The sequence below is a fragment of the Lynx rufus genome, unplaced genomic scaffold (assembly GCF_022079265.1).
Source record: "Lynx rufus isolate CCGP_SWC_20201006 ecotype Redwood Valley unplaced genomic scaffold, mLynRuf1.p SCAF_8, whole genome shotgun sequence".
Taxonomy (NCBI): domain Eukaryota; kingdom Metazoa; phylum Chordata; class Mammalia; order Carnivora; family Felidae; genus Lynx; species Lynx rufus.
In genome coordinates, this window is record NW_025814896.1 from 4624998 (window position 1) to 4651919 (window position 26922).

Consider the following 26922-nt stretch of genomic DNA (forward strand, 5'->3'; position numbering starts at 1 on the left):
TGCTCTTTAATCCGCATGATTGCTTTATTGTACAAAAAGTTTCCAGTAACAGTGAATTAGTTTTAAAAAAGGACAAAAAAAAAAAAAGAGTCATTTTGGATAGAAGCGCTTCACTAATTGCTTTATTTAAGCACACAAGGAAAAAAGTCTTATCTGACCAATTAGGTTGGAAGGGTTTTATTACCTTTAAGAAGCCATTAGCTAGGATAAAACACTGAAAGCACTTGTGTCAAAACAAATAAATAATGCTCTCTCAATTAGCAGAGAAAGCGGTAAATCCGTTAAATTAGAGACACACACCGCTTCACGCCCATGGCGAAACCAGCACCCCCCACCCCCAAATTAATACAACAAGAGACAGTAGACTTGTTACAATCGCAGGAAAGATCAGGAGCTTTGGAGACCTGACGGTAAACGTTTCCTTATCTCCTCTCCGGCCCCCTCAACGGAGCCACCCCCGGACACGTTCAAGGGGGCAGGTGTCCAGGGGCCGAGCCCAGGGCTGCCCAGAGGGAGCCTCCCCCTCCCCCCCACCCCCTTTCTCCGGTCGTGTCCCAGGCGCGGGGAGAGACCGGGCTGGCGATCATTACCACCAGAGCCCAACAGAGCTGAATGGCCCGGCCCTCCCTGGGACAATGGCCGTCTGGAGCAAAAGGAGCCCGTCTCCTTCAGAGGCAGAGAATCACCCGTTACCCTGAGGCCCCAGGGCCCCCGGACCAATCTACTCTTCCTTCCCCCAAGGCTGCTGATCTTTCCCTAAGTAAAGGCTCAAAAGAAAAATACAGTGTTTTGAGGAGCACACGCCCTGGGGCCGCTTCCCCGCCTGGGGACAAGGTGGCCTGGGGACAAGGTGATGGCAGCAGACAGCGGGGGGGGCTTTCTGTGGCACTGCACTGCTTTCTCAGTTCACTCGAGATCCTCAAGATCACTTCTGTCAGATCCGTTACTTTACCCTGGTGGGTGAGGGGGGCAAAAACCAGCCCCAATCACCCTGTTAACTGAAAATAAATATAAATAAATGGTGATCCTTTCTTTTTTTTCTTTTTCTTTTTTTTTTTTTCTGGCGATCCTTTCTTAAAGGGTCACTTGCCTTGCATGTTAAGACCACCGAGCCTCCTGTCGCCACTGTCCACCGCTGGGGAGGGAAGCCCCGTGACCTTGAACGGCCCCCGCTCCTGGGAGCAGTCGGTCCAGAGGAACATCTCGACTCGGCCACCGGATTAAAACCCGCTGTGACTAGAAAATGCCTACGGCTCTTCTCAAGATCTGCAGAAGCCGCACATGTCAGGGGTGATCAAGGAGGTGGAGTCTTACTTCCGGACCTTTTTGCCTAATACATAATGGTTGGTCAGGGAATACCAGGCGATTTCCTGAAATGCCAGGGGCACCTTCGGATCGTTCTACAGCCACATCGGTCATGAGAAAACCAGTGGTGGCCGGGAACTTGGGAAGGGGCAGGCTGGGGCATGGGTGTGGGTGCTAAGACCATGATCTGTTTGGACAACCTGAACGTCTGGACTTGCGTTTAAGTTTCTGGAAACGACTTCAAAGTCAATTCTAAAGACACATTTTATGTGACTGATCCAAATAAAACATAGCACATTTAATGAGGTCACGCTCTTCGCAAACTTCTCAGGAGAGGTAAAAAACAATGGAAAAGCCATCGAAAATTATACAAAGACCATCAGAACTATACTGGCGTCTCAAGACCAAGTAAAAACGTGAACAAGTTGAGCTTTCAAAGCCATCATCGCTTTCCACATTATTCTACAGTTCCAGGAATATATTCGAGCACCATAGTGATAATAGGTAAGAAAACGGCAAAGTCCCACTCTGGCGATCTGATTCGTGCTCGCACAAATGAGGGACTTCTAGTCAAGATTTTCACAATCTGTCGGAACGTGCTTACTTTCCGGGCATGTTAAGCAGCAACGCAAGAGCCGATAAATCATGCCCCTGGTGGAATATTCTACTTTGAAATGGAGTGATGTTTGGTTAATAATTTGAGATCCACTAATCCTAAATGGGGTGACCCATTTAGAATGGCCTCTGTGTAAATTCACAGTTCATTAAATGGTGGCTAGTTTGAACAGGTCATTATGTAGTTAGTGTGTAAGTAATGGATCGGGCAAGGATGGCTGGGGACGAGGACAGGGGCACACTGGCTGATTCTGGTGACTTCCATGACACGGCCAAGCTTCCCTTTTTCATGTTTTCAGGTGCGGTTGGTTCAAATCACCAACTTTTAAATTTAGGTGGTTTTGTTTGGTAACCCCTTTGGGTTTACAGTAGAAAATGCAGTGCACAAACTCTAAATGAGGAATAGTCCATTTACGATTAATTTAAACTTATGAAGCTGTTTTAACTGGCCCATCTAAATGTGTTAATTAACATCAATGATGGTTTCTTATTTTTCACACTTTGTTACTCTGATCATTAACAGTGATGGAAAAGCTAAATTAAGTTAATGGGGAACGGATTATAAATTCTTAAAGGACTTCTCAGTTTGTTTTCAACTGGAAAATATACAGAGAAAGATGAAGAGGCATTTTTGCCTCTACTCATAAATTTTTGGTACCAAATTTCTTAAAAACCAGATGGTTTTTAAAAAACGTTTCCAAAAATTATTTTTACATGCTGCTCAGACATGACTGCTAAAAAAATAGCATATGCACATACAATATCGAACAGCTTGCGGAGTGCCTGTAAACATTCAACTCATTTTCTCTTTCTAAAAAAAATAGATATTATAACCGATGACAGAACTCAATCTCTATTCTGCAGCAGCATCAAAGGTCCTTAAATTCTTGACAATGAAGGAGAAACAGCAGCTCATCCCCCTGCTGGAGCACGACCGTGACGAGGGGTCCAGGCAGGCGCTCGCCGCCCCCACGCGGTCCGCAGCCCGCGCCTCCGCTGTGCCCGCAGGGCGGCCCAGCCCCTCGCGCCCGGGAGCGCACACGGGCGGCCCACGTGGCCGCACGGCCGCCTAGCGAGACTTCACGCCGATCAGGACGACAATGAGGACAATGATGACGACAAATAGTATTAAAATCACAAGCATCTTCCGATTCTTCTTCTGATACTGCTCTGCCTACAGAAAGAGGAGGGGAGAGAGGCCGTCATTTCCCCGAAAAGCCGAATAGCGAGCCCGCCCGCTTCCGGTTCTGGGCTTGCGGGTCTGTCTGCCTAACTGGCGTCTCCGCCACGGGCTACGTCATCAGAGTCCCGCCCGCCAATTCCGGCACAATTAATCGACACGAGTGGACGAGTGCCACGGTCCCGGAGCCACCCATCTCCCCCGGGGCTGCCCCAGAGCCCGGGCCCGGGATCCGCCGTTATGACAAAGGCCGGCAGGAGGAGTCCACGGCTCTGCCTCAGGGCCGGGCCGACCCGCTTCCCCGCCTGCTCCCACCGTCTGCGACGAGCCACTCTTTCCACCCGAGCCTCCCGTTCCTGGGCACGGTTCCTCGGACGGACGTGTACCTCCTTCACCATGACGCCCAACAACTGGCGACGGTTCCCCCGTGGGACTGACGGCCCCCCAGAGGGTGTTTTCCGCCTCCCCGGACTTTGGAAACAAGAGCACACCCCTCCCTTGAGACGGGAATGGGAAGGAGTGAGCCACGGGTAGCAAGAGCAGCGAGAGACCCCCCCCCCCCGCGGTGCTCCCTCCCCGTGCTTCTGCCGACCCCGCACCCTCTTGCACACCGCACCCGCAGACCTCAGCCTGGAGGCCGGGAGAGGGGGCGGACGCGCCAGCCGTCACACCTCCCCTGCCGCGCACAAACCCAACGGCGGCCCGCCTCGGCTTCCCGGGGACTGGCCCAGAGAAGGGAAGAGCAGGCCCTGCGCTGCCCCGGGGGCGGGTGGGGGGGTGGCTACTTCACGGGCAAGGACAAGAAGGCGGCAGCTTGATGGCCACGTCTGCCGAGAAGATCCAGCCCCTTCTGTCTTACTTCCGTGCTCCCCGCCAACCTCCTGACTGGTAGTTCTGCTTCCTGAGTGAACCCACCTACCCCCTGGGAGCCACTCATCCACCAGGAGGAAACCGCGGCCTAGACGGGTCAGCCCGTCTTGCCAGTCGGGCCCGTGTGCGGCCACTCCCGAGGCTCAATCAGCCCCGGAGGAGGTGACGGCCGGCTGACGGCCGGCCACGCTGCTGACGGAACGTGACGTGAGAGGGAAGACGGGGCTGGCTCACTTCTCTGACAAGGAACCCGGGACGCCAGGGGAGCCGATGCCGCACGGGACTTAAAAACCTCTCAAAATGATTCATGAAGCAGACCCTGAAACAACATTCTTCGTTCCCCCTGGATTTGTACGCTCCTGCGGAGAAAGCTTTGCCCGTGGTCTGCGTTCTATCAGAGGACACGTTTCACTAGTTTTTACTGAAGAAACTCTAACAACAGCGTATCAGAAGCTGGGTATTACAGAGCGGGAAACTCGAGTTGGCGGTCCCCCCCATACACAAGGCTGGCGGCAAAACGAGTCCGCAAGCTTCGAGCCCTCGGCCCGTCTGAGGCGGGCCTCTTGTTCTCGCCAGGTGCCGGGAGTCTCACTCCCACCCTGCTGCGGCAGCGAGCGTCAAGGGCTTCTGGTCACACCTCGGCAGGCGTCACCTTCTGTGCACTCGACACCACCCGCAGCCGGGGCCGTCCTGGCCGGAGAGGAGCCAGCTTCCGCAGAGCGACAGAGCGATTCGTTAGTGGACTGGAAAAATGCTCATGCTATGGCTCCGAGTGTCACCGGGTCTCAAAGATACAGGGAAACGGACAGAAATTTGTCTCCTTTGTGAAGCGTCCTCGTCCCTCTCAAAGCACACAGGCCCCTAATTACACACGAGATCCCCTCGGCTGCATGTGTGTGTTTCTCATCACTGACGACCAGGCTTCGAGGACGCTTCCCGTTTATTTTTAACAAGTATCGTGAAAGATCTTCCCGAAAGAGCCACCTTCCCAGCAAAGAGTAAGGGAGCTAGCCTCACGTCAACAAACGGCTCTTTTCTCAAGGTAGCACACAGAGACGCCGTGGCAACTAAAAGGGAAAACGAGACTTTTATCTGCTCCGGAATGACCCTCCAGCAGCAATCCGTCAGAAGGGCGTCACAACAAGAGAGCCCCGAGTCAGCACCAACGAGCCAACAGAACGTTCGACGCGCGTCTAACAAATGCCCGTTCCCCTGACTTCCCGAAACAAGATTCAAAGAGCGAGATGCTTTCTGACAGAAAGAAAAGCCCAGCTGCTTTGTAATTTCCTGTCACGGGAGGGAGTTCTCAGCAATGTCAAACCCACGTGTGAGGTGCACCTGGAACCGTTTCCTGCCGGGCAAGGGTAACCACCGCCACGGCCGGCTCCACACAAGCCGCCAGTGTGCGTTCTTGTGCTGCTACACGGAGGGTCCTCCGGGGAAGCCTTGGTGTCTGAGAACAGTTCCTCGAGTTCTAGGTTACCGAAACATCCGACATTACCTTGTGAAGCTGCTTCAGGCCGTCTTTGGTTTTGATGCAGGACTGCTCGACATTATAGTCAATTCTATCAAGGACTGTACCCTGAGTAAGAAATGACAGTTACAGACCATCAACAACCCCAACGGGAAAAACGGAACATCAAAAATGAGAAAGGCACACTGCAGACATCGTTACGCACAGGATTATCTGTTTTACTTAACTGGGTGGTAAAGGTGCACATGGAAAGCTCTGGAATCCATCCCCAAGCGATATTAGGCACTCAATGGCAGAGTGCTGTGTTAGTGACAATAAAGTCTACCTCGTGAGACAGAAATACTGACAAACTGAGATTTCTTTTTTGGATTTAGCCACTCTAAGATATGCCACGTTCAGACTTACTGGGGCTTTAAAAAACATACAGTTCAGTGGAAATAGGCTCTGAGAGGCGAAGGGCTGACTTCTGTGCCCATCTGCTGCGTAAATACTTGGATGCAGGTAAGCAGAGAACGCGGGTTAAACTAGACCCAGCCATGATGAGGCCTGGAAATTGCCCATCATGTCCACACACGTCAACACAGGCTTCCATGGGTCGGAGCAAAGACAGCGAGCTCCAATCCGCCACGTGAAATTACACCTTTGCCTCCAGGAGAATTCTGGTTTTAATTGTTTAATCTCTCGGTTCACACAGAAAGAAGGGAACACCAGGCTACATGCAAGAACAGGGCTCTTAATGGAACACGCTGTATCAGTAGAGATAGCAAGAGCAGTTCCTTGGGAACCACGGGAGTAATTATTGTAACTAGATCTTCCACAGCCTCAACACTCCATTCTGCAGCTGGTGGCAGGGGGATCGGGACCCAAATCCCTGCTGGCAAGATAATAAAACCCCGTAATCAGATTGTAACAGCGAACAAACAATTTAATTCTACTTGAAAGCTAGTGGTTCCCGTTGCCATTACGCAGTAACCTGCCAATATTAGAAGGGAAACTTTATCTACTGCCAGAATTATTGCTGAGTGGGGGGCACCAGACCCCCAAAGCGGGGTGGTCCCCTGAGCATCCTTGGAGTTCGGTTGGAGAATAGGAGACCTTTGGATATTTGTTTTTTACTTCAAAAAAAAAAAAAAAAAAAAGAGAGAAACAAAGCTCTCGGTATTTTTACAGGGAGTGACGTTAGCACGTGTATGTAATCTGCACATGTACCTACGTACACGTGCACGCACACGCGTACATACGTGCACACGTGGGGGAGAGGGGCAAATTCTGTTCCCCGACGGTAATGCAGAATCAGAAGTCTGAAGAAGGACCCGAGGTACGGCAGGAAAACTCGATGACGAGGGAGCTAAACCACGTACCTGCTCCACGATCATCGCTCCTAAGTCCCTAAAGATTTCATTCAGGTCAGAAATGGATTGCACGATCTGGCGTATCTCCCGCTCCCTCTCCTCCACCATCAGCGTGTTCTGTTCCACCAGCACTAACTGGTCATCTGTAAAACCCTAGCGAAACAAAACATACAGGGTCTGTACGTTGGAGGCCGCCCCCGCCCCCCGCCCCGCCTCCAGAAAGGGATGGTGTGTGAGGTTAGACGTAAGTCAAAGAATGAATTCTGGAAACACTTCCACAAAGCAGGTAAACAACACACAAGCACTGATTTTCCCCCGACAGGCAAGATCCAAACTCCTAAAACACGCCGCAGGATCTAAAGCACGACTGGCCCGAGCAGGGGACGCGGGGGAACCCACGTCGGCCGCTCCGCAAGGGCCGAGGAGCAAAACCAGCGGGATGAACCCTGCGCTTCTCTGGGTTCTTCCCCAAGTGGGGTGGGCAGACTGCTTTCCTGAAGGTTCCGGAAGGCAAGACTGCAAGGTCTCCTCGTAGCCTCTGCAGAGGGAGCAGCAGTATGGCCCCCACGACCGCTCCTCCAACCGCTGCACAGACTCTACCTGAAGCAGCGCTGACCCATCTCATCGCACACAAGCCAACGGTCTATGAAGAGAAGGAACAGAGCGGAGCGCGAGTGTGGAGCAGTCAGTTCTGCAGCCCCTTCACGTACCCGATCATAGAGCGTATTATCGTCTCCATCATCCATTAGTGGTACTGCTGTATCAAAAAAATGCTGGGATCTTTCCTCTCGATTCTTCATGCCTATCATAGATAGGAATTCACTTTACTGGAATATGTAAACCGTCCTGGTTACTGCGCCGCCATTAAAAAGGGAAATCTGGAGTAAAACTCAACAGTCAAAATGGAGATACTCTCAGCAGCTTTAAAAGAAGCCTATCTCCAACAGAGGTGGGGGGAGAGTAAAGATTATAAACATAAAACAATATGCAAGCATTTGGCGTTTTTCAAGACAAAAATCACACTGCAAATGGGTACAATTCACTCGATGCCAAGTGAGTGACAAAAGGACACTGAAACCATCTGAGCATCTCTAAGTGAGGCAGAAATATTTAATCGCACTGCTGTTACAAACATTTTTTTAAAAAAATCGGTATTTCTCTCCAGAAGCATCTCTAGTAACAATTTCAAATGGCCCTAATCAAGTTTTAGAAGTAATAAAATTAAAATACCAATATGCCAGTTGTCAGATGGAGGGGGAACTAGGTTTTTTTTTGTTTTTTTGTTTTTGTTTTTTTTTTGAGTATGTGGGGATATTACTGATTGCAGTGGTAATAAGGAAAAACCTAGTTTATGAGGTAATTCGAACGCGGACGTGGCTGACACCAGACTTCCCACTGTTCAGGAAGAAAGGGCAGGGCAGGCTGAGAGGATCACTGGCCAGGACAGCCAGCATTTCACCCACTCCCAGAAAAGATTTTCAGGCACTCGAATACTTTAGTTGTTTTGCAAATATGAAGCTTCCACGTGATTGCAACTTTTTACCTCCGCATCGCACTGTCCTCCAACCCCACATCTGGGAAGCTACGGGCCTCACCAACGTGCTAGAATGCTTTTCACATTGTTCGAGCTTGGCAAAGAGTAAGTTTTGTTTTTGCTGCATGTAACTGTTCTGACACCCCGTCCTCGGCCTCAGTCTGGGCATCATTTCGCACGGTGTGTGTGTGTGTTGGGGGGGGGGGCGGGTCCCTTTCGTTGCATAAGCTGTGAAACGTGCTCAAGGGGTGGCGATGGAGGGCTCGGGACAAAATGGAGAACTAGCGGCCAAAAGGAAGGATGGAGACAAAAAGCGGTCCTAGTGCTGGAACTTTCATGCCTCGAAATCCCGTCCATCACTCCCGGGGACACTCACGTCTGAGGTAGCCCGACTGCGCGCGCCGGAAGCTGGCCGACAGCTCCTGCAGGGCCTGGGCCAGGGAGGCCACGACGTTGCGAAGGAGCCGCTCCTCCTGGTCGGAGCGGGCCCTGCGGGCCCGGCCGGGCAGAGCCTGCACGGCGCGCTGGCACCTGTGGAAGAGCTGGGAGAAGGAGGCCACGGCTCCCAGTGAGCCGTGGAGGAGGGGCCTGAGTGCCAGTGCCGCTGCGCTCGAGGGTCTGAGAGCCGGGAGAGGCTCTGTTCGCACAGGCCGGAGTCACCCAAGGCGCACAGGCCAAAGCAACCCGAGGCTCTGAGGCTCCCAGGCGTGGCCAAACGCTGTGGGCGGGGCGGGGCGCACACCCCCTCCGGCCCGTTGCCTGGCCACGCACCGCTCTGGGACTCCGGTCCTCTCCCCAAGCCCCCGCCACCACCCCGAGGCAGCAGTTACCGTTACTGTTCCCACTTTGCCTACGAGAACACCGGGAGGCAGAGGGAACAAAGGGGAGCCGTGGCGCGGACCCCCTGCGAAGAGCCAGGACCCACACATCCCAGCGCCCAGAACCTCTGAGCACCAGGAGATTTAAACAAGTAAACAACGTAAATACTAAGGTTTCCCCACTGGTCAGATTATTTAAAAACTACTCAAATTTGGGGCGCCTGGGTGTCTCAGTCCGTTGGGCATCTGGCTTTTGGCTCAGGTCATGATCTCATGATTTCATGAGTTTGAGCCCCATATCGGGCTCTGTGCTGACAGCTCGGAGCCTGGAGCCTGCTGTGGATTCTGTGTCTGTCTGTCTGTCTGTCTGTCTGTCTCTCTCTCTCTCTCCCTGTCCTTCTCCTGCTCAGTGTCTCTCTCTCTCTCTCTCAAATAAATACACACTTTTTTTAATTGCTCAAATTTAACATTTTACAAGGAATGTTTCTAGGGTGCTAAGTTTCTTGAAGATGCTAATACACTCCAGCCTCGGGCAGCGCAAGTTCCCAATCTTTTCCAATTACGAGGACCATTTTGTAACATGAACAATTTGTAAGCACTAATATAAGAACTTATACATCTCTAGATCAAGTGACTGAACTCAGCAATGCTCTGAGTTTATTTTTAAATCAGCTCACGGTGGCAGGTACCAACAACTGGGGAAACAGTCCCCACTCGTCTAAGACACAGGCTGATAACCTGGGGGAGCCCGGGGTCTCAAGTCTCTTGGTGGGCTGCGGGCTGGGAAGCGTAACTCTGGGGGAGGGAGGTGCGATCTGAGAGCTGTGCCACGCTCCGGCCTCTGAGGGGGCCGGGAACTGCCCACTCCGGCCTGGGGACCCAGTCCCACCCTCACCTGAGTGATCTCTTGGGCGGTGATTTCAATGGCGTGTTCCTGCTCACTGCTGTCGTCCAGGGTGGGCCTGTTTAAATGCTGGTCGTGAAGGCTGGCTAATTCCTTCATTTTCTGTTTGATCCGGCCAACGTCGTACTGTATCTATGCAAATGAAACCACCAAAGCTGCAGTGCCGCCTGCCAGGCATCTGTCTGCCTCTGAGACGATCAGCTACACTCTAGAGCACAGGGTCCGGGCTTCAGCCAACTTGTAGTCTCACCGACTCGTGAGCGACTTTGCATTCAGATTATCGAAGTTCAAATCCCACTGCTCATGACATGGTGCTTGAGTCTCTCTCTCTAATCCAGGCCACTCCCACTGAAGCCCAAACCACCGGCTCACACCCCTTTTCCGGTGGGGTGTAAGGCGAGCGACCCTAAGGCGGGATTACTTCCAGGTGCCTGCGTTCACCGTGTCGTCACGCTTCTCACGGCAAAAGCACCTTTACACGTGTCGGCGTCATACAATTACTTAAAAAAATAGGATCGCGTGAAACTAACATCCCACTTACTTCGTCCACTCCGTCCACCCACTTAGGGGGCGACCGCTTTGTCACGCCGATTGCTGCTTCTGGATCTAAGCTAATGCCCGACACCAGAGCCATACGGTCGTCGGCAAGCTACAGGGAAATAAAGGGACACGGGAAAAACGTTACTCAGGTTCCATTTTGATGAGCACACTCTCACACCCTTTTAAATGTCACTCCCTGAGAAGACCAAGAAATGTAGGAGTAAGTGCACTTGCCTGTATCATAAGCTTGCTTTGGTACTGCTAGCATTTGGGATTGTGTTCCTATCTTTTCATGCACCAGTTCTTAATTTTCTTGGACATACTTGTGAACATGAATTTGACTTGATCTGGCTATAGAAATGTAATAAAGAAAATCAACAGAAGAGCCTTAACAGAAAGACCTCTTATCACTAGCACTACGTACGGACAGGATGGCATGAACCTCAACAATTAATGCGAGCAGATACAAGTTAAACAAAAAAATACGAGGCTACAAACGGAACTCACACAAAGTGTTCAGTAGGAGCAAGGTTTACTTACACACGTTTCGCTTATTTTGGAAATGGGACTGAGCCAGTCATCTTAGTCACAAGGTCATTAACCATGTGTTAAAATGTCTCAAAGAACTGCCTGAAATGATCAGCAAATCACCCACCACGCAAAAGCAATCCTCAAAAATCTCAACGCAAGTCTGCCTGTCGCTTCCTTTCTTCAGTTCAGTGTCCACACGCGGTGTTTTCACTTATTTTGAAATGATACCCAGAGCTCTGGTTCTTTTCCCGGGTCTCAGACACCGGCTTCGAAAACCTTGAAGACCCGGGGAGGGAAGGCCGGGCCTGGCTGAGTTAAGCTGCTGGCTTGCCTTGAGGCAGTGAACGGGTTGAGAGCCATCTGGAGGTGCCCTCCGGAGTTCAGAATTTATAAATGCCAGTTTCCAAAGATCCAAATGATGATTGAAAAATAATGGAAAACAGTAATAAAGAAGTCTTTACAGGTAATACTTTGTAAATGCCCTAAACCATACTGTGGCATTGGGTGAAGAATTTATGTTGCTTTTCTTCCCCCCCCCCCTTCCTTGCATGTACCTAAAGTTATGTTTTCATTCACTCAGCAAATACTTGTTTGCTTTTCTAATAAGGAAACAAGACAAAATTTAAAAATCAACAGATAAAGGGAAAAAATGTGACATAAGCAAAAACCTACATTCAAAGAATTCTTCTATCCTAATTCTTCTATGCTAAACAGTTAACACAAAAATTCCTACAAGCAAATTGGCATCTTGCAGCTGCCCCCACCCCCACCCCCCACCCTTGCCAGGCCCTGCCCCCACGGGCTTAGGACATTCTGTGTGTTCCCGGATCACACCGCGTGCAATGACCACACCGAAGACACCAGAACCCTCGTAACTGCTCCCTGAGCGTCTCTGAGTCGTGATTAAGTCACCAGCATTCCGCCACCGCGTGGACCCTACAGGACCACAGAGTCATCTCGGGTCACAGACAAACTGTGTGTCATCCGACCTGCACAATCTGGGGCGCTGGGTCCATAAAGTGGCAATTCTCAACCACAGCCACCCTGTTTGTTTTCAAGAGTCCACCGATAGGAATCTTATATTCTTTTTATTGTTTTAATCCTCACGGAAACTAGGTGAGCTAGGAACTGTTATTCCAATCTATAAATGAGGAAATTGAAACTCAGAAAAGTTAAGTAGCTTGCCCAAGGTCACAGAGCTATTATGTGACAGATTAAAACTGGGTCCGATGACTCCAGAGGCCCCATCTCCTCCACAGGCTGCCACTCATTTTGGAAGGCCCGTGAAATAGAACTGCAATTTGCTAAGAAAACAAATCAGGACAGCAAGCCCTCAGACTGAACCACCACCATGAAACACAGGCCTGGGTCCACCCCCCACCAAACCGTACCAGGGAGAGGGGACCAGCTCCCAGTGAGCACAAGAGTCTCAACATAAAGCGGCCTCTCTCACTGACCACCTGCGGGTACAGCAATGGGGCTCAGACCTCATCGTACACAGAGCAGGAACAGACCGGGAGAAGTCGAGCCGTTTATTCCTCAAACTCCTGCTCTGAAGTCACGGAAAGGTATGCAACTCTGCACAGGACATACTGACCAAGGCAGGAGGGACAGACCACACGGCCAACTCGTGCGGGACACAGAGCTGTGGGTCTGTCTCCTGGAGCAGAACCTGAACTCAAACCTCCAGCTGTTTATACAAAGCAAACCCCAAAACTGCTAAGGTACCTCTTCATGGGTCACAGAATTTCCTCGATGCCAGCTTATTATCTAATCTAGATTATTATTATATAATCTATATACTAATTTTATTAGTATATCACTTTCAATAGAGTAATACTTTATGCAGGCTTTTAAGCTCATGACCTTTTTTGTACTGTTTTTACTGTTTATAAAAATACATTAAACTAAAAAAGATACAGAGGTGGTATTCATCTAAATTTACCTGCGTAGTAATCAGTATCGACTTTTCTGAAACAAATCGACTTTCCTGAAACTTCAATCACACGTGAAGTCAGCTGAAGTGGACCCACCTCTTTTAAGCGGTACCTGGTTTTACCCAAGAGTTGTGTCCGCCCCCCCACCAAATGCGTGTAAGTTAAAACTGGGGCCAACACATTCTCTTTCAACGCTCTGAGGAAGCTTGCTAATTAAGAGATCCCTACCCCAAAAGTGACAGATCCCAGCTCAAAAAGCTGGCCCTGGCTTCCCCACATTGCATCAGGATTTTGCCAGTAAGATAGTCTATGCAGTCTTTGGGGCTGCAAACTTTAAATATTGGAAAAATTGTCTCTTTCCTCATACAGTCTATAGCCATAGCTCATCCTGATAAAGAAATTCAGCAGTACTCAGATGAAATGTGTCCTTTATTTTACCAGTATGAATTCAAAATGAAAAAAAAAAAAAACCCACATCGTTTTGAGAAGGGAAAAACATAATTGAAGAGAAATGTCAACTACTTGAAATAGAAACAAATATGAACATTAACAAAATCTATGTTACATGCAAAACAATCACCCCCTTTCAACCTCACTTCACATCTGAAAACATGTTTTCTTATTTTCTTAAGATCCAGGATGATCCTGTCAGTTTTCAAGTTGCCCTTTCAGTCAAGACAGGCTTTTTAAAAAACTGCCAGATTTTTTATTCTCCTTGCTTATCCTTGCTGAATTTCAACTTAGTCCCCTCTCTGAATATATGATGATCCTGGTCTATAAAGCTTTTCTAAAATGAACTTGTGCTTCTGAAATAAAAACAAAAACAAAAACTTTTCTGTATTTTTTAAATAAAAAAAAATCAGTAAAAATTCTGAGGAGAATTTCAGAATTCTTGTCTTTGATTTGGGGCTCTGATTTGGGGGTGCGCTGGACCCGGGGTCATCGACGCAGGAAAATTCCAACAGATGTTCAAAACCGCACGCCCACAGGGCTCCTTGCTGGTCTCCCTACAGTTACCTTTGCCCTTGGTCCACTTTAGATGCCGACACTTGTCCCTTAAAGAGCACCAGACAGCACGGACAAGTTCCTGATCTACGGAAGGAACGCGCACACACGCATCCTCTTCTTATAAATCCGGCTGCCGCAAACCTAGAGCCTTTCTACTCTTTGGAAACCCTGCCTTTACAAGAAGGCTGACTTGGTGTCCTGTAAGATTAAGGACACAGCAAAGCCTCCGCAGAGATTAGCAAAGTCTGACATATGCCCCCCCCCACTCCATATCTGAACACAAATAAAATAAACTAAGTTCCGTCATAATGGATTGGTAACGAGAAACAATACTGACAATTCTGGATGGTTTGTGGCGGCGGGCACTTAGCGAGTCCTGAAGGGACGCCGAAACTCACAGCCTGGCCGCTCTCGCCTCCACGTGAGACAACCCAGGGGTGTGTATGATGAAGTCAGACCACAAGCGCGACTCGCTGGGCTCGAGATGGCTGGGGGACTTTGCTCACAGATGGCTAGGCCTCAGAAATCTCAGGTTTTTGAGGGAGTAAAAAAGCACGTGGATAAAAAAGAATCAGGGGGTGTCAGCACTGCAGTGTGTTTGATTTTTAAATCTGTGATCATTTAAATAGCGACTAATTTTTCTGGTTGTGAGACACTAAATGTCCAAAAGAGACACTTTTTTTAAGTGTGTGAAAAATAAATAACAGAAACATACAAAAAGAGAACAAAAACAAAAATCAGATAATCCTACCCCCCAGATATAAATGCTGCTGGTTTCATGGATTTTCCTTTTCTCTCAACTATTGTTCACACCCTTAAAAACTCAGGCAGCAATGATGGCCCGTGCTGTCCCTGCCGTCCTTCCACTGACGGGAGCCCTGTACCCCAACAACAAGCCCTCGGAGAGGACTGCCCCCTGTTGTACAAACATGGACACTAAGCCCGCCCCCCTGGATAGAGACTTTCCAAGCAGGTGACCAGCGGGCCCAGCCTGCGGCCCCCATGTCCCCACTATGTCACCGTGCCCTGCCCAGGCTATGTGCTTGGAGAGCTTGGCACTTACATCTTGTGATTTTTTATTATGTCCAATTATGAATTTTAAAGACCCAACAGCTTGGGAGATGACTTTGTTACAGGAAGAGAAGTAGATGAGAGCAGGGAACAAAGCAGAGGGCCAGACACTTCTCTGGCTAAGAAAGTAAACGGCGGGTGTGCTTCCTCCTTAGGGACACCCCATTGCTACTTGTGGAGAAAGACGCAGAGCGGGATCCCCAGGGCGCAGATTTTCAAGTTGATCCGGGCAGAATGACAGTCTACCGTGGACACCCTGTAAGGTGCCACCAGATGGCTTCACTCTGGGAGACCCGAGGGATGCGGTCAGGAAATTCTGCTCAGGCCTCAACTCCAGAGGGATGGGCTTCTAACTCATGCCCAGAACCCGTGTGTCACTCTCACTATCCCCAGAAGACACCGACCCCAAGCCCTGCGGCAGTTGTGGTGAAGCAGGGCTCTAGACACCAAGCCCCAACACCCCCAGCTCCTAACCCAGCACCTGGAGCTGAATGGTAAGAAATGTGCCATTGTAATTAGCTGGGTCAACAATAAACACAAGCAATGAACGAAGTAGACAAAACCCAGGTCACGTACAATTCTGGAAGCTAACTTCATAAAAGATACAACGGTCCTGGACAGAGGACAAGAAGGGTCAAGTGAAGTGCTCACGAGGACGAGGTGGCCATGTGGACCCAGAATGAAGGCTGACTGAGTCTAGAGAATCCCAGAAGCACGGGAGTCGCGTGGGGCCAAGTGGCCCTCCGGGCAGCGTCTCTGGTGACAGGATGTGGAGACCCCCTTTAAACACCCAGAAGCTAAGAAGAAAAGCAGAAGGGCTGCTGGTTCTCACTGTGGGTAGCCAGTTTCTGAAGAGGGAGGCAAGACTGGAACTCGGCTCCCGGGGCAGACCCCTAAGTAACATGACCGTAGATGTGCTCCTCACATGGAAAGTGGCCAGTGTTTCTTTGACTTCTGTTCTTCTGTGGTTTGTTATCTATCCCCCATCTCACACTTCCTTCTGGGAGCCGTAGCCCCCAACTGTTCAAGAAGGGGCTGCATCTAATCTAAAAGGCCTCCGCTCTCAGCCCCCAGGCCTTCATGCCTTTCGAGTCTGGTCGGCAAACCCAGGCACATCCTGTCCACTGTGCCCCAGAGACGCTTAACTCCACTGTCGGGGAGCTGCAGTCACTTCCTAGCTCTCCAGGGCTGGGGCCCCGGCCCGGGCCCAGTGCTGGCAGGGAGGCCAAGACACCGGGATCAATGAGCTACTCGCTTAAGGGTAGCTGTTTTTAAATACTAGGTTTTTTCTGTTTTGTTTTAATATATTTTTTTAAACATTTACTCATTTTTTAGAGACAGAGTGTGAGAAGGGGAGGGGCAGAGAGCGGGGTGGGGTTGGGGGGTGGAGGGGACGCAGAATCCGAAGCAGGCTCCGGGCTCTGAGCTGTCAGCACAGAGCCTGACGCGGGGCTCGAACCCATGGACCGTGAGATCATGACCTGAGCTGAAGTCGGACGCTCAACCGACTGAGCCACCCGGGCGCCCCAAATACTAGTTGTTTTTTAATGACAGAAGTAGTGCATGCACAGGTTTTAGAACCAGATAGCCAACCTAAGAAAAGGGTATGCGATAGAGAGGAAGTTTTTCTTCCATCCCAGACTTTTCCTGGAAGGGATCCGCTGTTAACTGTCTACTTTGTCTCTTCAGAAATTTCTAAGCACACCCAAGCGTAAATGGGAGTCGCTCTTCTCAACAACAAAACCCAGAAGAGCGGGAACCACAGCTTCCACACCAGTTCGCATCAGGCTCCTTCCCACTCGGTGATGCGTCCCGGAGCTCAGTTGGCCGCGGCCCCACGGAGGGACCGCACCCTTCGAGGTACAGGGAATCAAGATGCTACCCAATTTCTTTAACCAGCTCTCGACGAAGGCTATGCAGCAGGTTGTTCCCCATCTGTTCCTACCACTGACTAGTTAAAACAGCTTGTAGAACGTACAGGTAGATCTTCGTCTACTAGTTAGGAGCTCCACTGGTTCTGAAGACAGTCACCCGAATCCCACCTCGGTGGTCCCATCTGAATTGCAATAAACAAAACCCCCAAATACCTCCTCTCTGTTACTTTTTAAAAGGTCTACCCTCAGGAAAAAATATTTTTATCCTTCCACAGCGGAAATGGGTCAGAGAGACACAAGACTGACAGCCACAGTTCAATCCCCTTTTGCCTCAACCCTTTCATTAGCGCTTCTAGACTACAGTGCTAGGAACATGCACCCTGTCCGTCTTCTCGGTGAGTTGCTAGTTAAGTCTTGAAAAGGCCGAACGTGCGCTGCTGGGAAGGGAAGGGGGCAAAGAGGGGACCCTGCAGTGACGAGCACACACAGAGGGTCGCCGGCCTCACCCCGGCACGTGACCGTGACCGCGAAGCCTCCCCGGCAGGCCCCCAGGTTGTGAGCCCGCTTCCTTGGGGCTCTCGCCAGACAGACACCATGTCCTCCACACTCTACCTGAGCAGCCTTGCTTCGCAGAAAGCAAGCAGCACGCTTCGCAGAAAGCAGGGGGTTATACACACAATCCTAAAAACAATCTGGCTTTTTGTAAGTTCAAGAAAAGGCTCACTCAACCTTTACTATTTATTTCTCAAGTTGAGACACTTTCCCAAGTGTAGCAAATAATTGTTCCTTAAACTCTTCTCTAAGCCACCAATTTACCTGGGGTGAAAATATATTAAGACATCCTGAAGATCAAATTGATAAACACAACAATTATGAGTAGTCAAAAGAAACGCTAAAACGTGTATCAGCTCTGTTAGTATTCTGTATATGACCAAAGACTTCAAAAAAAAAAAAAAAAAGACATAATTTTATTAACTAACATACAGAAATATTCAAAACACAATACCTCGTCCAGCTCCTGAAGAGACATGTTGTTCCCATCAGTCCCATCCAGTTAGGGATAGCAGAAAAGAAAGAAGGATGGGGACAGACAGATAAGGCATGGTCAGTTGAGAAACACTTTGATTTTAAACAGCTCTAAAGTTGACTAAAAATAAAGATCCACTAACCAAGGCATTTAAAAAATCTCCCCCTTTTGATTGCTCCTTTAAAAAAAAAAGAAAAAAAGCTACATCAATACACATGTATTTTTTTTTTTATTTACCATGATTGTTGTTTCGGTGAATGAGATAGGAAACAATAAGCAGTTGTAAAAATTAAAATACCATAAAGCAAATAAAATACACTTGCTTTAGTCTCACAACAATATAATGCTAATCTGTTCGATCAGTATCAAATACCACATACAATATTCTAAATTTCCCTTAGGAAGATACAGTAATTTGAGAGCAAAGCTAAAATGCAGTTTTACCGGGTCCAAGAAGTGTCTATTTTAGCATGTAAATGAGCCCTGCAAACGCAGCAGAATTAGCAAATGGACAACCCACAGAAACGGTCTATGGCTGCGTTCAGATCATATTTGAGTGACCACACGTGTAAGGTCTCTACAAATTCAATCCCGCAGACACGGCTTTATCCGCGGTAATAAGCCAGCCGAGAAACCCTTCTTCCCCGGAGAGAGACACAGGTGGTAAGAGAAAAGAAAAACTCTCCCCATTTGCTTGCCATTTATTATTATTAGTCTAGAAAGCACACAGTTATTGGTAAAGCCATTATCAAAGCAAGTAAACAAAACAAAACAAAACGAGAACGAGAGATTTTCCTAAGGGGGGAACAGGGAGGAAGAAGCACCGGCAACCAGAGGATAAAGTTTCAATTCAAAACTAAAGGTTCTTTTTTAGATCGACATGGAACTCTCGCTTCGGAACAGATATTTACCAATGATAGATAATCTAAAGAACTAGGTCTTTTTTTTTTTTTTTTTTTTTACTTTTTTGTGTTATTGATCACTGAAATAATTTGTGGTAAATTTCAATCACCAACTGTGTTTTTTGGTTTTTTTTTATGTTCAGCAGTAAATTTAGAAAATTAAAAAACGTAAGTTCCTTATTTAAAAATTAATAGTGCAAATGAAACTGGTCTGTCAGGACCAAAATATTATTAAACAATGACAGTAATAAAAAGTGTAATCAAGCAGTATTCCTCCACGTAAAAATTCAATTAGCTGACATTATAAACCTGAAAGTCGTCTTCATTCCTTCTACAACTTGCCACGAGAACAAAGAGAATGATATTTATATACACACCCTGCCATAACAGGAGTACTAGAAAATGTTAATAGAGAAGACAGTGTCAAACGGAAATCTGATTTAATTACCTTTTGCTTTAAGAAGAAAAAAAGACGGTGTTCTTATTTTTTAAGAGCTTAACATTTTCATGCAGAAAGCACTGCACTGTTTTTATTAATAGAACAGGACAGAGGGCAGAACCCCTAACTTCGGTGTCTCAGCCTGTACCTCTGTCCCTTCTGCAGTGGTTACTTGGCATCGAATCTTCGAACAAAGTACCACCGCGAGCCTCGGGTAAGGTCTCTGCTACACGTGAGCCTGTCCTCTTGGATTATTAACCCAGCACACACCCTGATCTTTCGGTTTTTACAATTACTGGCTGATAAGAGGTGAAATCAGAATCACGGACTAGATAAAGCCTCTTTTTGTTGTAAGTAAGAAAACTAAGCTGCAGAATGTATAAATCCATTTTCCCAGCGTCACAGAGCTTTATGGCTCAGAAGGGGACGACAGACCCAGGTGTTCAGGCCTCTTCCCCGCCCCCCACCCCCCCCCCCCCAGCATCTCTAATTTTATTAACAGTTCAGGAAATTATTAGTGATAGTCAGCTACTACCGTAACACATCGGGAATTAAATTCAGAGGTCAGCTTCCCAAAGAGTCCCCACCTACCTCCCCCCCATTTTGCTACTTAAAAATAGAGGGTGTTCAAAACCCCCAATGCCATCAAATTACCAGAAAATCTGGTCAAGAAACAAATTAAAACATTTAGAATTACCATGAGGAAAAACCAAAATACAGCCAAATGAAAACACGTTACTACACATCACCACCTTCTAAATCTTTACAATGTCTAAATCTAGGTTTTTGACCTGCCAATGGCATATAACCAAGCAAATATTGAAAACTCCAAGTAGCATGTGGAATTTATAGTCTAACGAACTTTCTACATAAAACTGAAAAATAAGTGGAAACCCATCTGTGTTTACTCAGGAAGTCTGGAAAAGTTGAGCAAAATGACTTGGAAGCACAGGTCTATGCTATCGTGATATTTACTTTGTTTCCGTTACGGCCAAAATAAAACTTTGCTTCTCTTTTATCCAACAAAGTACCCTTATTCTCAAGTAAGCCTCACTGCTCAGAGGGAATCTTTAGAGGCAGGAAAGCAAACAGCTCTAAAGAGAAATATACAATGATTTCATACTTGGATTCTAAAGACAGAGGACTAATTTTCCAACAGACTCAGTGGGGACTAGAACCTTCAATATGCTAGTAAAAGCGCAGTTAGGCATGGCTGGAGAGCAAGACACAGAAAGATGCTACCCTACTGTAAGGAAAAAACACCCCCAAGACTTAAACAATGGGTCCTTCCACATTCCGGGATGTGCAGCGACAAACGGTACTGCAGCCCAGTGGGTTAGCACGGGGCTCTGGGGCCGGGTTGGCCCGAGGCCCCACCCCAGCTCCCGGACTCTCTAGGTGGGGGGCACTGGACAAACCTTAGTTCCCTTATCTGTATCGTGAGAAAAACAACAACACCCGTGTGACAAGAGCTCTGTGAGGCTGCACACAGAAGGTGCCCACATGCCCGGAGCCCAGAGCCAGGCACATAGTAAGCTCTCAATAAATCTCGGCTTACGTTACAGTCAAGACTGAAGGACTTCAGGTTTCTTATAACCTTAGTTAATCCTCAGTATCTTTTCTCCCCCTAAAGCACACCATGTTTTATTAAAAATAATGTGGTTTCAAACTAATCTAAGACCAATTAACTCCAGCTTCCATTGATAGATTACGCATTATTTTAAAGCACAGGATAGATCAGGCAAGTCAACACTAACCGCGTGGCTCCAAACCCTCTCTTAGACCCATTCCAGACCAAAGGCGTCATATGGCACCTCATCAAGGTCAGAACAGCAACTCAACAACTACTTTTCATTCATTCGTTTGAGACTTCACACATTTTCCTGAATGATTATTTTACTTTGTAAATTCACTTGAGCTCCTTAAAGCCAAGCTGCCTGTAACTGCTTGAATGAGGCGGTGCCTTCAACCCTGCACTTGGCTGATACAACGTCAAAGTCAGGTCAGCGAGGTCCTGGAGCCACTTCCAAGGATTTTTGCACGACGCTGGCCCAGCGGGCACAGCGACGTTGTTGACTATTTCTCCTTTTCAAATTGAAGCTAGGGCTCCTAGGGCTGTGTGCCTTGGTCAGGGGAAACCACGTACTGGACCAGAACTCAAGAAGGCATTGTTGAATCCATACGGCCCTCAGAAACCACCTAACTCAAACCCCTCAACTTATAAATAAGGCAAAAGATGTCGGAAGAGACCAAGGAGCCTAAAGACACATTCTGAGTGAGAGTCAGCCACAGAGTGAGACTTAACCCTAAATCGCCAGACTCAGAGTCCAGTGCTCTTTTCCTTTATTTCACACTGCCGTGAGGCACAACAATGATGGGGGATCTAGGACTGAGGCCCAAACACAATGAATGAGAAACGCCAACAATTGCATTTTGCTGCAAGTCTAAAAAAACAAAACAAAACAAACAAACAAAATCAACCCCTGTCTGTTTCTAACAATTAGTTTTACCAATATCAATACAAGCAAAACCACAATCAAGGAGAATTTTGTTCAGCTCTGGCTGCTAAACTTTAAAAGGCAGAGAGGAAAACTAGATTTCATTCACAGGCAAGAAACTTAACCAGGCTGTGTGAGCCGGGGCTGCTGAGCTAGATAGAGAAAGCTCTCGGCAAGGAGAAGGCCGCAGGGTTATCAGGCAGAAGAAGGAAGAGGCTTCCCGTGTCAGAGACCCTGAGGGCCAGAACCAGAGCTAGGACCACAGGATACAAGGTACAGACTTGGGGTTCATGCAGGCAAAGGCTGTTTGGGACTGACTGGCTGCTGGATTCCCCTGTAGCCATCACAGAATGTGGTCGAGGAAGGGAGGCATAAGGGTTATCACAGCTGGGATGTCGGGTCAAGGATCTTTAGGTCTCTGCTGGCCCTGGGGACTCGGCTTGCTTTGTCGCTGCACATCCTCCTTAAATTCCTGCTTAGCTGTGACATATTTGCCTGAATGCTGCATCAACCTGTTTCAGCATGCATGTCTACAGGCGCACAGAGCAAGCCCACCGTCGCCACCATAGAACTTCTGGGTTTTTTCCCCTTAAACTAGGATGCAGTGAAACGCATGTTTAAGTTTCTTGAACGATATGGCTTTGGGTGTCCTGTGTTTTGAGGTGTGTGAGGCACACACGTGCAAACAGCCTTCTAATCAAATCAAAAAATCACAGCCTTTTCCTTAAATAAGGATGTGAAAATTCAGCTTTAAAACTTGAAAACAAAAGCCCCCTAACCCCCCTCCTCCAAACTAGCAGTTCGATGTGATTTTTTGATTTATTTTGGGTTGTGTGTGAGGTAACAAACACACATGGAAATCAACTTCTGCAGCTTTTTCTTCTAACTAGGAACTAGAAATTTCAGGTTATGATTTTTTTAAATTAAACTCTAGAATTTAGCTGCTTCCTTTTTCATGAATCTGAGTTTTATCAGATATTTACAAATTGCCTCCTTTTAATTATTTTGCTCACGTTTTTAATATGCCCTGTATATATCTTTTAAGTTTTTATTTCTAATTTTTCAAACATACTGAAAAATATGTAAAATGTATGTATCATGTCACCCCACATATTCATCAGTAGACTTAACAACCAGTAACATTTTGCCTTATTTGTTTCATTTGTGGGGGGTTAAATATACAAAGTAAGTTGCATTTTACTCATTTCACTACTCAACATTTCAGTTAGGTATTCTCTAATAAAATTAACAAATTTGATTAATTATAATTAGCTTAATTAACTAATTATTTCTTAATGTCACCTAAGACCCAGGCCATATTCAAATTTTATAACTTTGATTTTGTTTGATTTGCTACATGGTTTTGAAATTTGCAATTCAGAAATGAGGTGTTAAATTTTCTATGAGCTAAACATGCAGTGAAAAATGCTGCAGAAGTTACTGGATAGTTTTAAAAAATTGTGTTAGACATGGCTCCCCCCACCCCCCCCCCCAATGCTTATAGCACTTTTCCAACTTCCAGAAAAGTTGAAAAAATCATACCCTCTACTTAGTCATGTTAACATCTTGTCATGTTTGATTTTGTGTGTGTGTGTGTGTGTGTGTGTGTGTGTGTGTGTGTGTGTAGAACAGTTTCTGGTGAATTGATTGGAAGCAGACTGAAGATGTGTTACTTCACCCCTGAACACTTGAGAAAAATTTGACATGTCATGTGTTTTCTTAATGCGTACAATTAAAAATATTAATAGGTGGGGCTTTTTAACTCTAACTTAAGCAAACCATTTTTGTTTACTTGCAAATTCTATTTTTTAGATAGTCTGAATTGACTACAAGGATATTTTAAATGATCTGATTGCTTATAAGCTGAGAAAAATTTCAGAGACTAATATCATTATGTAACATTTTAAATGGTGAAACATACAGAAAATATCGTTCTAATGTTCTGACTTAGATATGTATAGTTTGATTCAGAAACCTATTTTCCAGAAATTGCCTGAGTTAGCTAAATACATCTATACCTTTTTTGACATATCTAATTTTCCAAATTATAGACTTTAGCTATCCATGTTTAATTATTTGACTTAGCTTATATGTATATTTTCTAATGGCCTACCTTAGAAAACCAATTTAAAAATCGGTCTGACTCAGAGATGCACTTTTAAAAAGCTGCCCGGCTCAGACACCAGGTTTTTAAACTGTCTGACTTAATGATTAATAATAATGATAATAAAAGTCTCATGTTACCCAACAGTTCAGGGTGTTTTGAACTTTATACGATGAAAAATTTAAAAGCAAACAACGTTGTTTCAATAAATTAAAACCGATACCTTAGAAACATTAACCCGAGTTTTGGTTCTGTTGTTCACCCCCCCCCCCCCGCCCCCCATCAGGTAGCATAAAACCAAGCATTTGAGGAATATGCAATTTTTACATCTTGTTTGATAAAACTAAAGTTCCACTGAGGAATTTTATTAATTCAATTTCTACTCTCTAATTCTTGGCTTATTTCAGAGCTTTCTTTTCAAAAAATCAGCACTGGAATTAGCCCGTTTTCATTTACACCTCTTTCGGTACAATACCATTTCTTCCTCAGTTTATAAATGCAAAAAACAACTTCAGATTCTTAAGTAAATACAAATCTAAACATACCCCGTCCCTGTTTTCTATGCCTTTTGACCTGAATTTGCACGATTTTATTCCTGAAACTGTGCACACGCGGCTTACAACAGCTTTTCCATAGAAGCAATATGGCCAAAGACATTTTCCACTTGTGAGTTACAAAAGGGAAAAACTGTCTTTGTCACTCATCAAGACACATGGCATGATTTTTCTGAAGCATTCAGTAAGGCCATAAAGGAAAAAAATTAAAAGGTAATACAGTCGCTAATAGATGAAATAACTGTGAGGTCCCCAGCGCTGTATATTTCAAGTATAGTCCCTCAGAGTCTGGTTTGGGGGTGACTTTATTTCCTTCATCCTCCAAGGCTGCTTCTATTCAAACCTAGCCTGTTTATAGCAAGGAGCACCCCCCCCCCCACTACAAACTAGTTTCCTAACTTCACTTTTCAATTTAAGATCTTCCAGAGCTAATCACGGTCTTGCACAGACCATGCAACCCGGGCCCTGATTTACCAGAGCAAGAAAGAGCCAGAAACTGAAGCTCAGAAAAGGTAAGTAGACCTCGTCAAAAACAAACAAAAAAAGCCCCTCGGCAATCTTCCCAGGCCCTCCCTCTAAAAGATCCTACCGCTGCGCTAAAGAAAGGTTCAGATTAATTAAATCAAAAAGCATGTGCTATTTTGAAGGTTAATTTTCACATACATACATGTTTGGTTTTTTTTTTTTTTTTTTTTAAAGTTCGAATGGAGGGAGAAGCTTAATTTCCTGTCTGGGAAATGGAAAACGAAGAACCCAGCACCTTAGTCTCCCAAACAGGAGCCCCCAGGAAAAACAGTGAAGCAATTATTCATAGGGAACAGGGCCCCACACAGGGCCGCGAGGCCATTAAAAGAAAACGGGTGAAACAACAACAAAACACACACACACACACACACACACCCCAACTGCTTCCTCATTTGGGGGAGGGTGTCGTTCATTTGCAAAGATACGGGCTCGGCGATCTTGCAACCCAAAGTGAGGCTCCGTATGGGGGGAGGGGGAGGGGGAGGGCGGGGGCTTAAACACAAAACGAGACAAAAAGGCTTCCGGAAGGCCCCAATTTTTCCAAATCTCCGTGTTAAAACACATGTAAATCGGAGGCGGCCTGTCGGGCAGTGACGCCCGGGGCGGGAGGGAGGCGGGGGAGGAGGGTTGCGGAAGTGAAGAGAGAGAGAGGGCAAAGGCAGAGGTGGAGCAGGGGCCTAAAACTGTTTTTGTTTTTGCTTTTTCTTCCCCATCCAGGGTTGTACACGTCCCCGGCCCCTCGCCCAGAGACCTTCCACTTCGGATTATTCTTAGTCTCATTCTTCTTCTTCTCTTTTTTTTTTTTTTAAACAGAGAGACAGACAAGAGACAGACAGACAGGCAGAGCCGCTGTGCACACGGTGCGTGTGTCGGAGAGGCCGCCGGGAGACTCACCGCAGCAATGCTACGTGAATGCAGAGGGCTGGAGGTGGTGTAACTACTCACTTGCTCGGCTAACAGCTGCCGGTTTTGGATGGAATTATTCCGCAACAACAAGAAAGCGTCGGTTAAACGCCTGGTGGCCATGTCTCACCCTTTGTGACCCCCCGCTCAGGGGCCCCCCGCCCACTTAGCACTCCTGGTTTGTTCACTTTTCTTGCTCTTGGCCTGGCCGGGTCGGGCCCACCCTTCACAGACACCTGCCTGGACAAGGCCTCGAGCCAGGCGGGCGCAGCTTTGCGCTTCGCCCAGGCGCCGAGACCCCTCCCCAAATAACCACCTCGGCTTTCCAATTGTCTGACTCCCCCTACTCAAGGCCTGCCTTCGATCTCTAAGCACTTAAATCCCCCCAATCCTCGCCTCGCTAGCCAACGTCCCAGAGACCCCACCCCAATCCAACCTTGGATCTACAAGCGTCTCACTCGCCAATCCGGCGGTGGACTGGGAGGCCCTGAAGCCCCCTACCCCCCTTAGTCTCGGAGACCCCCCCAGGGGCTGTGCCCCCTACCCCTCACTTGGCTCACACGCGTCCAGGCCGTGCCCTGGGGCCTGCCTGTGACTCAGTTTCCCCACCAGAGGCCTGGCCTAGGCCTCCTTTGGACAAGCCGAGGCAAGGCCTGGGCCCTGAACTCCAGGGCGCCTGGTACTCCCTTCTTGGGCCTCGTCTGGGCCTGCTGAGGCCCGGGCCCGACCTCCTGACCCCGTCCCTCTCTGGGCGGCCCGGTCCTCCACTGCCACAGCGGCCTGCCGGCCTCCAGGAGGGCAGCAGGGCCTGCCTCCCCGGCCTCCTCACTCCTCTTCTCCGGCTCCCTCCATCCCCGGATCTGACTGCAGCTCAGCCCCGGGCCGTTTCCGTGCCGTGGTCCCGGGTTCTGGCGTCCCCCCTGGCCCTCTTCCTGTCCGTCCCTCGCGAGTGCCCCC

General features: G+C 47.7%; 1 protein-coding gene across 8 annotated transcripts; it reads right to left on the bottom strand.

The window, feature by feature from the left end:
* Window positions 1-26922, bottom strand: STX16 (syntaxin 16). Of its 8 annotated transcripts, none has more exons than XM_047069626.1 (10): window positions 26008-26086; window positions 18020-18031; window positions 10827-10943; window positions 10594-10701; window positions 10044-10184; window positions 8707-8872; window positions 7507-7598; window positions 6806-6949; window positions 5472-5552; window positions 1-3094 (listed from the first exon to the last, which is right to left on the bottom strand). In XM_047069626.1, the coding sequence occupies exons 3-10, from the start codon at window positions 10833-10835 to the stop codon at window positions 2990-2992; spliced, it is 846 nt and encodes a 281-aa protein (XP_046925582.1). In that variant the 5' UTR covers window positions 10836-10943; window positions 18020-18031; window positions 26008-26086; the 3' UTR covers window positions 1-2989. The 8 variants fall into 8 exon arrangements, with proteins under 8 accessions (XP_046925582.1, XP_046925583.1, XP_046925578.1 ...); XM_047069627.1 differs by having other exon boundaries at window positions 25957-26035; XM_047069622.1 differs by lacking the exon at window positions 10827-10943 and having other exon boundaries at window positions 25957-26922.